The sequence below is a fragment of the Myotis davidii genome, unplaced genomic scaffold (assembly GCF_000327345.1).
Source record: "Myotis davidii unplaced genomic scaffold, ASM32734v1 scaffold73, whole genome shotgun sequence".
In the NCBI taxonomy this organism is placed as follows: domain Eukaryota; kingdom Metazoa; phylum Chordata; class Mammalia; order Chiroptera; family Vespertilionidae; genus Myotis; species Myotis davidii.
In genome coordinates, this window is record NW_006286675.1 from 3,650,055 (window position 1) to 3,666,950 (window position 16,896).

The following is a 16,896-nucleotide window of genomic DNA, read 5'->3' on the forward strand; positions in this document are numbered from 1 at the left end:
AATTTTTATTCTTATTATCATTAACTGTTGGTCTCTTAGTATTATATATTTGACTTACATTCACCTTTTCTGGATTACACTGTATATGACAGCAAGAGATTGTTTGTACTGATTACATGACGCATCCACTGATCTGATGGTTGATACGGAAACGGTTGCTGAAATTGGTGGGATGAGTTCTGAGTGGGCTAAGGATGGTGCTGTATTGTAGATTAGGGTCGGTGTCTGCATGACGTAATCTAGCCTACAGCCTCTATCAGCAGGACCCACTGATACTACCCCCTGCTGGCTCTTATTTCCTTTGAGGACTTGTTTTAAGTCACTGTTTTGTCACTGAGCAACCAAATGACTTATGTTTGTATTAATATAAAGTATAGTATTCTGCCCAATCAGGTGGCCCAGTTGGTTGAAGTGTCATCCTGTACACCAAAAAGGTTGTGAGTTTGATCCCTGGTCAGGGTGCATAAGGGGGGCAACTGATCTATGTTTCTCACACAATGTTTCTCTCTCTCTACTCCCCCCTCCTCTTTCTCTAAAATTAATAAAATTATCCTCTGGTGAGGATTAAAAAAAATCTAACGTATAGTATCCTGTTTTAGTGTGTTGTTTAAGTGCAAAGTAGAAGTGGGTTGCTTAATAGTCTTTCTGTTCTTTCAATCCCTCCGATATTATGTGCAATACTGTATTTAATGTTTCTGTTTCAGTTTTTCTAGGATGCTAATTTATATAAAAATAAAATGAATGATAAAAAATCCAAGAGGAAATGCTATATAAATGTAGGCATTTCTGGGCCTGGGATGTAATAAAATTTTATTCTCTTCCTCCTTCTGTCCCCAGTTCTCATGTCCTAACTCATTCTCATCCTTTATAGGCCAATACCTGGATCACCTCCTTGGGGATGCCCTCCCTGAGTGCCCCTATGGTTAGCTACTCATTCTTCGCGCTCCCCCATCCTTTGCAGTCCCCCTGGTTACATAATGCATTATCTGCCTACCTGAATGTCTGTCTTCCTACCAGTGGGGAAGCCTCTTGAAGCAGAAAGTTCCACCCTGTGAGTCATTCTTATTTGTACATTCCAGAGTCTAGCTTAGTCTTTGGTACCTAGGAGTATTATTGGTGTGCAGGTGAGTAGGTGGACGAGTGAGGGAGAGAATGAATGAATGAATGGCATGAAGGGCTGAAACATTGGTAAAAGAAAGCCTCGCTTGGAAAGGGGTGAGTGGCTACACTAGCACTGGAGGAATTAAGATCATAGGTCTTAAAGCACAAGTCTTTTATCTGGGGAGTCAGAGTCTCTGCACATCCAAAAGCTTGTACACGTATCTGTGTCTGTGCACATTTGAGGGGAGGAGGGAGAGGGCCCATAGTTTTCATCAGAGTCTCAGACGTGTCTGTGGCTCCCAAATATTGACAAATTGCTGATCGTAACAGATAAAATAGGTAGGTTTCCCTGAGAAGAAGGAACCAAGTAAGTGGAGGAGAGAATGTGACCAAAGAGAAAAAAATCAGAACTGGAGGGAACACTGAGTCCTGCAGGGACCTCAGGTAGGGGCATGGCCCCCAGGACAGGAACTCCCATAGTCTGTGAAGGTATTGACCTGCCCTAAGCACCTCTTTGTGCGGAAGCTCAGGGAAGATTTTTTCTTTCACTGTCTTGATTCTTACACGGAATCCATGGGCTGAGGGAGCCTCTCAGGTTCATTGGCTTCAGTTACCTGCCTCCAAGCAGACCAAACTGAAATGATTCCGGAAACACTGGGTCTTTCCTGCCCCAAACAGCTCCCCTCTCCGCCTTCTCTTTCCTACCCTATCCCATCCTATCCTTAGCTATTAAAACTTGAATTTCATTAGGAACAGTGTTTTTTTAAAAAATGTGGATCTTGGCCCCTTGGGTGAATTATGATGTGAATGTTGAGGGCCATGACCAGCTTTTGAAAAAAAAAGGAATAGAGTAGAAAATACGGACATACGTGAATGTATCACATACAAGAGTGAGTATAGTTTTGTGAAACTTCCTGTTTCAGCTCAGTGTGACAGGGTTGTGATATGTATATTTCTTTCTGTGGGTTCTGGTAAAAAATGTTTGAAAAGCAGTGATATCAAACATCACTCAACAGATACTCACTGAAAGACCCAGCCCTTGAGGGGACTGTGGTGGGAGAGGAGGCAGGAGACGAGGCTGTGTTAGGGTTCACTTCTTATTGCTGCCAGGGAAGCCCTTTGCTCTCGTGAGATGTTAGGGGCCTGCCGCAGTCCGCACCACTGTCTCCCCTTCTTGATTCTTGTCTCTCCCTTCTTGGGCAGGTTGTATATGTCACCGCAACATTCCCCTACGTTATGCTTCTGATCCTCCTGATCCGAGGGGTCACGTTGCCCGGGGCCTCCGAAGGCATCAAGTTCTACCTGTACCCTGACCTCTCCCGGCTCTCTGACCCACAGGTAAGTGTCCTTTGCTAGATGCACAGCTGCCCACCACCCCTGGGAAGCTTTCTGCAGGCCCCTGATGCCGGCCACAGAGGTTCAACAGCTGGCGGGAAGCCTGTAGATCTCTTCTCAGAATTAATACATTTCAATGCCTAGATTAAATATATGGGAAATCAAATATAGTGAAATACAACCACCAGAGCATTAAAAAAAGGCAAATTTGTGACAGGGTAATGATATATGTGCTTGTCTAGCAGTACATTAAATAGCATGATCCAGCAAGAGGTCCGATAATTTTCGTGATTTCAAAGCAACAATGAGAACAAATGATATTTGGAGGTATCTGTGCCGTCATAGGAAAACATCTGGGGTTTCTACTGCTAGCAGTACTGTGGTTTGTTGCCTGCAGTCACAATGGAAGGAAATGTTAAATTTCAGTTAGAGGTTACCGAAAATAAAAACATACTTTTCCCACCACCCAAGATCACTGATCTCAATAGCCATGCATCTCAATGAGGGAAACTAGGTCTTAGTTGGTGGTTGATTTTTTTGTGTGTGTGGGTAGCTCACAGGAAGAAATAATAGGTTAGAACTGGCTGGCCTCTTAGTTGTCTTTGGTAAGGAATTGGCTATTCTGAAAAGTGGGTAGTAAATGCCGTTGCCTAAGCTTCTGTAAGTGGGTATGTGATGCTCTCTGCCTGGGGTATGTTAGATAAGAGATGAAAACAGAGCATCTTCTAGCCCAGGGGTTCTCAACCTCTGCTACTTGTTAGAAGCTCCGGGAAGCTTTTGAAAATCTCCGATTTCAAACCACAACCCAGACCAATTAAATGAATCTCTCTGGGGCTGTGTCTCAGGTATCAGTATCTTTCAGAGGTCCCCAGGGAATGCCAGTGTGTGAATAATGTGCTCAAAGATATTTGAGTGAGTGAGCAGGCACCCATTTTTCTATTGAAACAAACATAAATCATGCGGTAGAAAGTGGAATCTGCATTTAGAACATGAGGCTTGCAAGCAATTTCAAGCCACTCCGTTAGGAGAACTTGGGCGGAAATGTTCAAGGGGTGCCAGTTAGTGCAACTCAGATGTACCTCATCACGGTGCATGAGGGTGCGTGGTGGAGTAGCAATGTGGGCTCACTTCTCTCTCAGTTGCTGTGCTGCTGTGAGGGCCCCAAGGCTCAGCGCAGCACCAGGCACCTGACCCAGCATCCTGAATTGCAGGCAGAAACCCTAGGAGAAAGGAAAGGAGCTCCTGACTGTTGGCCGTGCCCACTCCATCCTCTGATGGCACAGGCTCAACTGGAGAAGAAGTTTTGGAAAACGTATTTCCAAAATCACTGGTCTGTGTACTTCTGTTAGATCTACACATTCTGCCTTCATCCAGGACAGATTCCCCATTCTTTTCTCTGCACACAGGCTTCCTTCTCCTGGTCCTCAGGGTCAGTCAGGGTCCTGAGTATCACCCAGTCTCCCTACGCGGCTGATTATTGGAACACCAGGAAATGTTAAAATGCAGACCCTAGGCCCCACCCTGGAGATTCAGTTTTGGGGATCTGAGATGGCACCTGGGCGTCATCATTATTATTAAGAAACTTCAGAGGGGATTCTAGTGATCATAAAAGTTTGGGAAGGCACACGTGATGGGCTCTGATTCCCCCCGGCCCCCACTACGCATTGTTGCTCTCTGCCTCTGCTGCCACCACCATCTCCCACTTGACAACTACAGGAGTCTAGGCCACTCCCCAATAAGCAGCAGAGTAATTTTTTTAAAAAAAATATTAATCTGATGAGTATCTCTTTGCTTAAATCTCTTCTGGGGTTCCTGGTGGCCTTTGGAATAAGATCCAAATCGGGGGCCTCCAAGGTCCCTCATGAGCTGCCTTTTGCTATATCTCCTGTTACTGTCCCCAGCTTTCAGTTCATTCCAGATATCAGCCTCCTTTCTGCCTCAGGACCCTTGCACATGCTGTTTCCTTGCTGGAAACACTCCTTCTTTCTTCCTCAGGCCTTTCCTTCCCACTCTATCTGACTAACATCCACTTAGGAGCAGGAACCATGCCCTAGGGTAGGGTTTCTTTACTATGACACCATGTATACTTCAGGCTAAAGGATTCTTTCTTTTTTAAAATAAATCTTTATTGTTCAGATTATTACAGATGTTCCTCGCCACCCCCCTACCCCCCACCATAGCAAGAACCTACAACCAAGGAGGGCTGGTGCCTGTGCAGGTGGAAGCAGTGACCCACAGGAGGAAGACAGTCCTCAGGGTGCCTTCCAGCCCTATAGGATGCTCTTCTCCTCGAATCCCAACCAGAGGGATAGGTTCAAGGCAGCTCTGTGGCTCTCCCTGATCCAGGATCTCTGTTCCAGTCCTGGCCCCAGCTCCCCTTCCCTTCTGCTTTCAGGGGCTCAGACAGGCCTGTCTCCTTTTCATGTACATTTCTAAAGGGGCACAGGGTGCTGTGCAAAGCTCCTGAGGCCTCAAACAGAAAAGGAAACATTCTCTTTGAGGCCCCCACCTCCCCTAAGCCCCTCCGGGCTTGTGTGGCAGGGATGCTACATGAAGGCTAAGTGTTGCACTGGAGAGTGGGCGAGTTCCTAGTGACCCTCTCCTTGCTCCCCCCCTAGTGAGGCCAGAGAACTACGGAAAGCATGTAGAGAGCTCAGCTGTGGTGCTCCTGGGAGTGAGGAGAACCCCTTCCTCACAGTGTGTAGTGAGGGCTTCCTGACCACCTTGTTTCAAGTCACACCCCTTAATCCCGCCCACCCACCTGTCCACTTCTCAGCTTTGGTTTTCTCAGTGACACTTGCCCACGTCTCAGACACTGTCCATTTTGTATCAGTCCCTTTACTGGCTGCAATGTGAGCTTCATGCGGGCAGAGAATTGACCTGCTACGTTCACTGTTAGATCTCCAGCCCCTGGAACGGTGCCTGCCAACAGTAGGAGCTCAGTAGATATTTTTTGAATGAATGAAAGAACAGTTTCTGGCAGAACCTGTGACTTTATGGTGTGACTTTACAGTGACGTAGCATATACTGCAGTTGTCAGCTTGCAAACCAGGGAGAAGGGTTTTCGGTGCCGTGGAGTCGGGTGTTGAGGGAAGGAGATTTGAGTCACTCTGCTGCCATTGACGAGCTGGGTGGCCCCCAGCCTGTCCCTTTATCTCTCTGGGCTCAGGGCTCTCACCTGACCGTTGGGATAGAATATCTACCGCACATGACAGCTATGAAGCAAGTGTACACGTGAATGCGAAAGCTCTTCTAGTCCTTATTTTTGGTGCCCAGTCAGGGCCTGGCACGCAGTAGGGCTCCAGGAACACCGGGTGGTGTTCCTCATTTTGCCTCCAGGTCAGTGGTGCTGAGCAGGACAAATCAGGGCTCCACAGACCAAGGGTAGGCATTGAACTCAGAACCAAGTGCCTTTATTGCGGATCCAGTAAATTAAGTTTCTCGTCAAGAACTTGAAGCGACACAGCAGCTCGCCTCCTTTGTCCCCTGGCAATTTGCATTCCGTGGTCTGTTATAACTTTCTAAACATCTATTTGTCTTCATTGTCAGCCCTGTGTTCTCTCTGAAGTGTGAAGTGCTTCCACTCAATTTTTTCCCCCCTCAAATTTTTATTTTCTGTCTTTTTAGTCTTTGGGGAACGGAGTGGCTCTTTCAGGAAATCACATTTTCCCTGCCCCAGATTCCTGCCACTCTCACTCGTCATTGTGTTTTGAGTGTGTGTTTTCAGGGCAAGAACAGAAAGGCCTGTCAGGGATCCAAATCGTGGGGTCTGCTTTCCCAGGGTATGCACACGTTCCCCAAGCTGGCCTTCTCCATGGAAGGACCTGGAGCCTGCAGCTAAGATGTCCAAATCCTGGGGGTGGGGTACAATGATGCCCAGGCAGTGAGAGTACCTCAGAGCCCCAAATCTCCCTCACTTCCCCACCCCACAGAAGGACAAATCAGGAAAAACAAGACGCTGGTTTGAAACCCTACCTGATGAGCCTCCTGGATGTGACTGTGGAATTGCTGCCACCTGGTGGCAGTATACTCTGATTCCAAGCAAGGACCCAAGATAAAATGGGCCTCTTGGCTATTGGACTTTCAAATTAAAATATACAAAATTGGCATTGACTTAGAGACATTGGATATGTTTTTGAAAATATTACAAGCCTCACCGACATAGGGACCGTCCCCTGGGACTTAACCCCCCTGCCCCCAGGGTTTCCTTTCAGCATATTTGATTCTGGGTTAGGGTCGTTCGTCCACTCAGTACCAGGCACTGGGGGTGCAGCACCCCATCACATATGGTTCTTGTCTCCAAGGAGATGACAGACTCTTGGGAGGGACATATGTAAGGCAGTGGTAACGGTGGTGAAGGGTGGTGTTAGGGTTGAAGTTCATCTGACACAGGTGAACTCCTTTCAGTCATTGGGTGAACTCATGAGTTAGAGATGCTTTACGAACGTCCTGTGCTGCTTTTCTTTTCTTGATTGGTTGAAATTTCTTAAGAGTTGCCTATCAATGAAATCAGAATTCCTTCACACACCACGGAGATTATGTGCATCACTGGGGCACCTCATTAAATTCTTTCAGCCACAGGTTTACGCAAGGTGAAGCTCTGTGATTTTCATTCTCAGCGGTTTCAGCAGCGCCTTCTAAATCTGCAGCCTCAGTGGTTGAAGAGCTGTGACACTGGTTATCATTTCTTGGTGACTGGCTCTATGTCAGGTCCTGTGCTTGATCAGCTCATCGTTTAATCTATCTGATTTACTCAATCAGCAAGTAATCTTCAGCTGAAAATTACTATGTTCTAGACCCCGCAAAGTGCCATATAATTATTCCCATGACCAATAAGATAAGTCCATAAGGTCCTATCTCCTTGATGCTGAGAATTTTAAGAATCTGTGTCCTAAAGGTCTTACCGATAAGGGGACTGAGGTTTCAAGAGGTTAAAGCACTTGCCTCGTAATTGCACAGGGGGCACTTGACCGCGTGAGTCTAACTCGGCCTCGCAGAGGATGCGGTGCTGAAATTCTCTGTCGTATCTGATTTTTCTGGGCTTGCCCTGGCTCTGCCCAGCCCTGGGCTGGCAATCCTGGCTGTGGAACATTTGAGCATCCCAGACCTACATAAATGCTGTGGAAGAATCCTAGAATCTCAGAATTGGGTGGGTTTAGTCTCCATCCAGTGCAGGAATCACCTGTGTAGTAATCTGGTCAGCAGCCAGTGGGTCCCTCCTATGATAAGGAACTCTTCACCTCTACTTTGGGACAAGTCTCCACTCTCCTGATTCCCAGTGTTGTGACGTTCATTCACTCCCTCATTTGCTTATTCTTTCTTGACTTATCTGCTCTACTTTGTCAGGCTCCCATTTCGAGAATATGCACCAAGGTTGAACACTGTCATTTAAATGGAGCCTAAACAACTGAGGCAGGGGTCCTCACACTTTTTAAACAGGGGGCCAGTTCACTGTCCCTCAGACTGTTGGAGGGCCGGACTATAGTTTAAAAAAAAACTATGAACAAATTCCTATGCACACTGCACATATCTTATTTTGAAGTAAAAAAAACAAATGTTTTCAGCGGGCCGCCTGAGGCACGAGGCAGCCTCCTCTGGGTTAATCAGATAGGCTCCAAGGTGGGCTTCTGACTCACCACTACTCCCTTCCTCACATAGAAGACATCGGGAGCTTGGAAACAAAACCCATGTCCTTCTTGGAAATGGCCAGAGGTTGTCTACTGTGGATGGTGCTTGAATATGGTAGAGACTGTGTTGTAGATGCTCTGGATGCTGTTATCTTCCTGTAAAGCAAGTATGTCAAACTTGCGGCCCGCAGGCCGCATGCGGCCCACAACGAATATTTTTGCAGCCCAGCCAATGTAACGGTATGTAAGCAACATTTTAATAAAAATTTCGTAACTTAATTTTTACAATATCCTGCTATACGTAATTATCAATAACGAACTACAATGTTCACTAATGACTGATTACTATAGTCATGTTACATTCATTTCCCTTACGTGCCTTATGTACAGGTGCACCATTTCTCTCCACTAATGCTAGCAGCGAATATTTTAGCCATGTCACTGCCAGGGAACTGGGGTTGCCACGTCATTAGTCTTGTACTGACTTGTTTGGTGTGTGCAAGAGGAAATATTTTGCTTTTGGAGAACAAGAAAAATAGGTTTATTTGTGTTACGCTTATTATGTTTTGAAGTTATTCAGTGTCCAGTAAGTTAATGTTCAAGAAAAAAGTATTAATTTTTATTAAAATGCTCTATTATTTTATGTTAATGATTACTCATTTATTTCATCCCTCTATATTCAGCATGTCTCTATCGAAATAAACCTGCATTTCTATGAAAATTGAAGCTTTTGTTTTTTTGTGGCCCACATCAACTTAAACCTTGTTTATTTGGCTCATGTTAGCCTTTGAGTTTGACATGCTTGCTGTAAAGAGTATTGTTTTTATTTTAATAGGTAGTTCAATTACTGGCTGATCGCTTTAAACTTATATAGGTTAAACTGCATGTTATTTATTGGGACCTGTGGAGATCCCAATCTGTTTTCCAAGAGTCTCTAACTTAATAGGACTCAATAGGACTTACTAGGATTCTAAGCTTTGTCACCCCTGTAAATCCCATCAGGGCTGGCCTTTATGCTTTATTGGGATGGGGTTAGAGTAGTTCTTACTCTAGAGCGATGGTTCTCAACCAGGAAGTTTTGCCTCCCAGGAGACATTTGGCATCTAACAGTTTTGATTGTCACAACTTGTTGGGTGGAGGGCTATGGGCATCTACTGAGTAGAGACCAGGGAGGATGCTAAACATCCTACAATGCCCAGGACAGTCCCCACAACAAAGAATCATTTATCAGTCCACTCCCTTTCTATGCCCCTACTTCTATTATATTCACCAGTTTATTCTGTTCATCAGATTTTTTATTCACTTGATTTTAGATTCACTTATTGATAGAAATATTATTAGTTGTCACTTTGTTGTTCATAATTTTTATCTTTACCTTTTTCTTCTTCTTCCCCTTCTTAAAGGATACCTTTCAGCATTTCATATAATATTGGTTTGGTGGTGATGAACTCCTTTAGCTTTTCCTTATCTGTGAAGCTCTTAGAATCATTTAGCCCGAAGTATCCATGGTGCCATGGTAAAGAAACCCTCCCCTACGGCATGGTTCCCGCTCCTAAGGGCAGGTCTTTCTATGTCTTAGCTGAGTACCAAAGGGTGAATACTTGGTGTTGGCTAGATCTGTCTTCTCTGGCAGGCTGGGAGCCCCAGTTCCCAGGCAGTGCTCTTTACCTGGTAGTGTCCGGCCTCTAGTGTCTCTATTGCGCTCTCAGCCCCGTAAGGCACTATCTGAAAGGCCTGGATGTTTACAACCCAGCCATCAGCCAGAGGATTGAGGGGACCTCCAGTGGATATAGGGGGCCCCTGCTCTACACAGCTCCCCCTTTCTGGTGCCCCACACTATCGATTCCAGCTATTTTCAGTTGCCCTACACTCTGGCCCTGCTTCCTCAGCTTGGTGAGTCTGTGTGTTCTCCAGCTCTTGTCCCCAGGAGGAGGGCTGGTCAAACCCCCATTGGGAGGTTCCAGATCTCAAGGATAGCAGGCGTGCTCTGCATGTTATCTGCTGCCTGAGAACGGCTGGCCCCTGTACTGTGTCTGCTTTGATTATTGCATATGGCAGGCAGGCCATTCCTTTACCAGCCATTCGGTCAGTCAGAACCAGGAACAGAAGTCTGACTTTTCTGCTTACAACACCCCATCCCAATCCCAAGTAGCTTCCGCCTGCTGGAGGATTAAAATCCATACTGTTCACCAAGGCCAAGGAGCCCTGCATGGCCTGGTCCCATCTCCCAGTCGGCCCTGGACATCCCAGGCTCTTTCCTGCCACAGGTCCTGTCTGCGTGGATCACTGTTCTCACAGATAGTCTCATGTCCAGCTCCCTCTCACCTGACAGGTCTTGGCTCCAAAGTCAGGTAATCTCTGACCAGCTAAGCTCAAACATCTCCAAAAAACCCCATGACTTTAACTAAGCCCCTGTTTTGTTTTATTCACAGAGCTGATGGCTGTGCGAAGCAATCTGTGTTCGTTTGTTGACTTGCTCACTGTTAGTCTCCCCCAGTTAGAATGTCAGCTCCATATAAGCAAAGAACTTGTGTGTCTTGTCCACTGTGGACTCTCTGGTACCTGGCACAGAAGCCTGGCACATGTTAGGCTCCCAGTCAATACTAGATGGGTGTCTGGTTAAATGGGTGGGAGGATAGATGGGTGGCTCGGTGGTGGATGCCATGTGGTTGTTTAGATAAAAGACTTCAGTCAAAGGAGAGCATAATTATTTCCAATTGCCCGTCCCAGAAAAAACGTTATGAAACAGGTAGCTTTGGATTTGGTCCTTGAAGGATGAGGAAAGGAAGGCTATCCTATCTAATAAAGGTGGAATATGCAAATTGACCATCACTCTGTGACAAAATGGAAGCACCCACAGCCAATAAGGCGGGAATATGCAAATTGACACAACAAAGATGGCGGCAGCCAGGCCGGGCCTCTGAGCAGCATGCAAAGGCAGAAAGCAGCTCTGGCCCGGAGCGAAGGCATTGCCAGCAGCCAGGGGAAGGAAGGTCTATTCTTGCACTAATCTTCATGCATAAAGCCTCTAGTTTTGAGATAAGCAAAGACCAGAGAGTACATACATGAATGGTTTGGCTGTAGGACAGGTTTTTGTGACAGAGAATCACACGTAAGAAATAAAATTGAGACAGCAGACTAAAACCCCTTCATTGGGAACTCCCATCCCCAAAGTTGGATTAAAATGGTTTGCATTAATTAATAAACCTAAAAAAATGGTTTTACCTTTAGAGAAAAATTAAGCAGAAAATAGAATTCCCATATACCTAACCCACTCCTATCCCCCAGTTTTCCCTATTATTAACATCTTACATTAGTGACATAGCATTTAATGTTACTGCATGTGTGTGTGTGTTTAATCACTGAGTGATATTGCATTGTCTGGATGCGCCACCGTTTGTTTATCCACTCACCTATTGATAGACATCTTTGGTGCTTCTGCATTTGGCAGTTGTAAATAAAACTGCTATAAACATCTGTGTGCAGCTATTTTATTAGCATGTTTTTCTTAAAAAGAGTTCAAACACCAACAATTGAACTTCCACCAGAGCTGTAGATACAGTGTGGAGGTTACTGCTTGGATTAGAGTCACGGCTCATTTGCTTCCTAACTATGTAACCTCAAGCAAATGACTTAGCCCTTCTGTGCTTTGATATCATCATCTGTAAGAAGGGTTGTCGTGAGGATTAAATGAATAACACTCGTTAATGGTGTGCATAGCTTTGTATCTCGTGCAGAGGAAATGCTCAATGAATGTTAGCTGTTATTTTTTTTTCAGAGATGAATATGCCTTTCAGGCATTTTTGTGGCACTGCATAGCATGAACTGATTTAACCCATCCTGTCCTCACAGAAAGCCTATTGAGAACAGATAGGGCCGAAAGAGCAGGTACAGATTTGGATGTAAACTATTCTATGCTAGTTGTCGCTGTGCATATAGGCAGAGCTAACTGACATTTCTAAACCTTTACGACTGCAAGTGTGGTCCCCAGACTAGCATCAGCATCACCTTTATTTAGGAGCTTGTTGGAAATGCAGGCTCGTCAGAGACTGCATGTTGGCACCCTCTCCCACTGGTTTATACAACATGGATGTTTGAGGAGCACTGGTCTGAGAGCATTCAGGGCCAGCTGAGACCTGTTAGACACACTACAACCAGTGGTCGGCAAACTCATTAGCCAACAGAGCCAAATATCAACAGTACAATGATTGAAATTTCTTTTGAGAGCCAGAGTTTTTAAACTTAAACTATATAGGTAGGTACATTGTTATTAACTTATTTAGGGTACTCCTAAGGCTTAGGAAGAGCCACACTCAAGGGGCCAAAGAGCCACATATGGCTCGCGAGCCGCAGTTTGCCGACCACGGCACTACACCAATGAGGGTTGTGGTCAAAGGAGGCAGAGGTGCTGGGCTGAGGAATGTGAGCAAGAAGGATTTGCTGGGCCCTGGCCAGGTGGCTCAATTGGTTGGAGCATTGTCCCATACACCAAAAGTTTGCTGGTTTGATTCCTGGTCAGAGCACAAACCTAGGTTGCAGATTGGATCACTGACTGGGGCATATGTGAGAGGCAACTGATGGATGTTTCTCTCTCACATCAATGTTTCTCTTTCTCTCTCTCTCTTCCTCTTTTTCTAAATTCAATCAAAATATATCCTCGGGTTAGGATTTTAAAAAGAAAAAGAAGGATTTGCTGGATGTTGGGGCCACCCACCTGCACATGCTCACACTCCAGGACAGAGAGAGGGAGAGCTCACTCCAGGGATTTCTGCAAAGGGGGACCCATCACTCATGGGATCAGTTAGGAATGGGATTGATTCCTTCAGGGATTGGCACCCATAGAACTACACTGTCCAGTACAGGGGCCATAAGCTACATCTAACTATTTAAATTTATAGTAATTGAAACAAAAGTTAAAGTTCAGTTCCTGTTTCACTAATAAAATTTTGGGTGCTCAACAGTTACTTGTGACTAGGGGCTACTATATTGACAGAACTGATATAGAACATTTCCCTCATCGCGGAAAATTCTATCTGACAGTAGTGCTATAGAGGGAGAAAGGCCCAAGAAGCAGGAGAGCCTGTGGAAAGTGAAACTCAAATTGTACCTGCTACTTGGAAACGGAGCAGTGACCCCTGGCTCTCTGAAGTCATACTATTTTGGGTTTCCAGACCTTTGGGGGCGTGGTTATTTCCAGAAGAGTTTTAAAAATGCCCATTGAGGAATTAGGACCAGAACTGTGGCCACATGTGCCTTGGACAGAAAGGACTGCGTTGGAAGGTCCCCTGTGAAGTGCTGAGAGGGGTGTGATAGCTGCACATGCAGTGGCCTCAGGCTGGGAAGAAAGGGTCTCCATCCCCTCAAGGACAGTGGAAAGACAGAAGATGTGGGTGCTGAGTTAGACTGGCTTTTAACTAGCTATGTCTTCTTTCTGAAGGAGAAAATACCATAAGATACAAATTTCCCTCCAAATTCCACATTCCTCCATCGTTCTTCTTGTTTGCCACTTTTTCATACTGCCTTATACTTTTTAGAGTTGCTACTTACTTGGATTTTATAATGTGTTTGCCAATTTCTTTGCTCCCTATTATTTTCATTCCTTTCTATTGGATTAAATTTCCTTCCTGTTCAAGTACATCCTTTAGTAGTTCTTTCAACAAGGCCTGTGGAAACTAAGGTCCCTTCATCTGTATATGTCTGAAAGGTATTTATTTCACAATCACTCTTGAGTAGTAGTTTAGCTGGGTATGGAATTATAGGGTGGTAATTTTTTTTTTAATATATTTTATTGAGTTTTTACCGAGAGGAAAGGAGAGAGATAGAGAGTTAGAAACATCGATGAGAGAGAAACCCGACGCTCTATCCACTGAGCCAAACCGGTTTCAGCTATAGGGTGGTAATTTTTAAGTTACAGTTTAAACTTGGGTGCCCACATTGCAGGAGCTGTGTGTGGTCACATTCATACCTTGCACTTCCTTGTTGAGTTCTGGGTAGAGAGGCAGTTTTCTAATACCTCATTCACTATAGGATAATGCTTTTCTGGCTCCTTGCTCTTTACTGTAAGCCCACTCAGCTGTTGGCTATGCCCAGGGGCTACAATCTTAGCTCTATCCTCTGGAAGGGATTTAAATCCAAGCCTCTCAGGCTTCTGTCCGCTTGGCCATCCCCATATGTTACTGGGACTATTCCTCCTCCTCACTTTTCAACTTTGACTTCTTTCATTTCTGTCATTTGGGAGAACTTTCTGTTCTTCCTTTCAAAACAGGCTATGAATTTAAAATGGCTATTATATTTCATATTTATACTTTTCATGAAAATGTTTTACACTCCGTATTTGCTTCTCTTTATCTGCTAGTCTTAAATATGACATACTGAATATTCAAGCAGTACATTAATATTAAGGGAAATAGTCCTTAGACGTTCATGCTTAATTTTATTCATCAAGTCATGTTTGTGGTGATTATTTCTTATTTCATACTATCTACGAATATATTTTCTAACAGTGAATTTGCTTCTAACACATGGAGTAAAATTATATGTATCAAGGCATTTGACAGAAAGCGCTATAGAACGCATTCATACTTGCTGTTTTTAAGAAGTTTGAGAGGTAAGGCTCACTTTTTTCTTTTGTGAATGAGTACCTGAGTCCCAGAGAGAGGAGATGACTTACCCATGGTCACAGCTGGTGGAGGACTGGAATTCCGAACTTCCAGTTGAAACATGTTATCTTTCCACCCCTTTGAGCCTGTTTTCTTATCTGTGAAATCAAGAGCTTTGATTAGACATGGAATCAGGTCCTGATTCACTACTATGTGACCTTGGGCACATCGCATAACCTCTCTGGGCTTCCACCTTAATAAGCCCCATCCTTTCTACTTCAGGTGACTATCAAGAGTATCAAACACGCCCTAGCCGGTTTGGCTCAGTGGTTGGAGGGTCGGCCTGTGGACTGAAGGATCCCCGGTTCGATTCCAGTCAAGGGCACATGCCCGGGTTGTGGGCTCATTCCCTCGTTGGGGGCATGCAGGAGGCAGCCTATCAATGATTCTCTCTCATCATTGATGTTTCTCTCTCATTCTCACCCTTTCCCTTCCTCTCTGAAATCAATAAAAATATTTTTTTAAAAAAAGAGTATCACACAGGATTACACATACAACAGAGCTCTAAGAAACACGGGCTTCAGAGGGGTTCTTGCAGTTCTGATAACTATGATGCTGTGACTGCCTCCTGCAACTCAAGAAGTGTGTTTTATAAATGCAGTGCGTTCTGATGATTTCTCTTTTTTTCCATTTTGTTAAATTTATTGGGGTGACACTGGTTGTTCTGATGATTTCTGAGCCAGGAACAGATTGGAGCAAGGAGAGCGAGGATTTCTTATGTATGTGAGCAGCAAGATGATGGGGCTTTGATACATCTTCGTTTGCAGGGTTTGTGACATTTGATGTTCTCTGTGAAAACTCACTGGTGTGTGAACCTTGTGTTCCACTTCCCTCACTTCTCATATGCAGGCCAAGTGCTGGAAAGCCCTGCAGGGCAAACGCTGAGTCCTGCATAATGCTCACAAAGAGGTCAAACATAGCTCTGTCTCCTTGATTAGAACCTTGGAGATGTCCCACATGTTAGAGGCAAGTGGACACAGCTCAACCTCCAATGAATAAACATCTTGGTCCTTGCACTTCCCACCCTCCCCTGCCCTCAGGAGACAGTGTTGCATAGTGGGAAACTCTCAGGTTCAGAATCAGGGGACCCAGCTTGAACAGACATTGTGCCTCCTTGTGCCAGTTTCTTCAGCCATAAAATTAGGACATCAAGTAAAGTCACCGATTTTCGATCTTTTCACTACCAATAGCCTTTTCCTTTTCTTTTCCCACTTTTGACCCATGCCAATGAGCTATTTCATGCTGACAGAAAGTTCCTTTTAGCAGTTGTATGTGTCTGATTAATAAAAAGGGGCAGAACCCAGGAATTAATTCTTTAAAATGCCCTTGAAAAGGTCTGTGATGAAGCAGACACAGCAAAATGCCCATGGCAAAATCTAGGTGGTGGCTATGTGGGTGAAAATAAGGCCCAGAAATAGATGAGATGATTTATCTGTGGTCATATGAATGTTTTTATATTATAAATAATCTGAAAGGGGTAAGTCACTCACATATTTCCAATATAGATGACAGTGTATTAAGATTTCTCAAGGCCATGAGAGTAACTGGAGGAAAGAGTCAGATGAATGTCACTCTAAACAAGTATATGGTTAACATCCTTAGGAAGATCATCCAAACTACACTTGAGCATCACCTAAGACACGTACAACATCCTTTTCAACCACACCTCTCCCGTGGTGACTTGCATTGCCCAGCACATAGTAAGTGCTTACTAACTGCTTGTTGTAGAATGTGTCATCTCAGCACTATGCTCTTGGCTAGGACAGTGGGTGCCATGGAAACTGTTTACACCTCAGAATAGGTAGCAGAGTGGAGAAGACACAAAGAATGAAACAAAGAAGGAGTTCTCTAAGAAAACAGCGAGGAAAATAGCAGACTCCTTAATGAGTGCCTCAACGATAGAATATAAAATGAATCCATAAAATTTTGCAAAGCGTGACTGGGGGATGAGTATTTGTACATCCTTATACATATCTCCTCCTTCTACCTTGAACCCTGTAAGGTTGTTCTGCCTCATCCAGAGGAAATTGTGGCTGAAAATGAGGCCTAAGGACTGCTCAGACAAATCCATAAACTGCAGACGATGATTTAAGGAACTCAGGTCTGTTTTCAGTCTTCGAGGTGATATCAAGGAGGAGACAACTGAGTCCCAGAAAACCCCTAGGTTTTACGGT

At 44.7% G+C, this 16,896-nt stretch overlaps 1 protein-coding gene across 1 annotated transcript in view; it reads left to right on the forward strand.

Annotated features, from left to right (window-relative positions):
* SLC6A11 (solute carrier family 6 (neurotransmitter transporter), member 11) overlaps positions 1-16,896 on the forward strand; it is a 102,910-nt gene that overhangs the window by 54,588 nt on the left and 31,426 nt on the right. Inside the window, exon 6 of the mRNA XM_006758363.2 lies at positions 2,305-2,439. Within this exon, the coding sequence (XP_006758426.1) occupies positions 2,305-2,439 (135 nt within the window). The remainder of the gene's footprint in view (positions 1-2,304; positions 2,440-16,896) is intronic.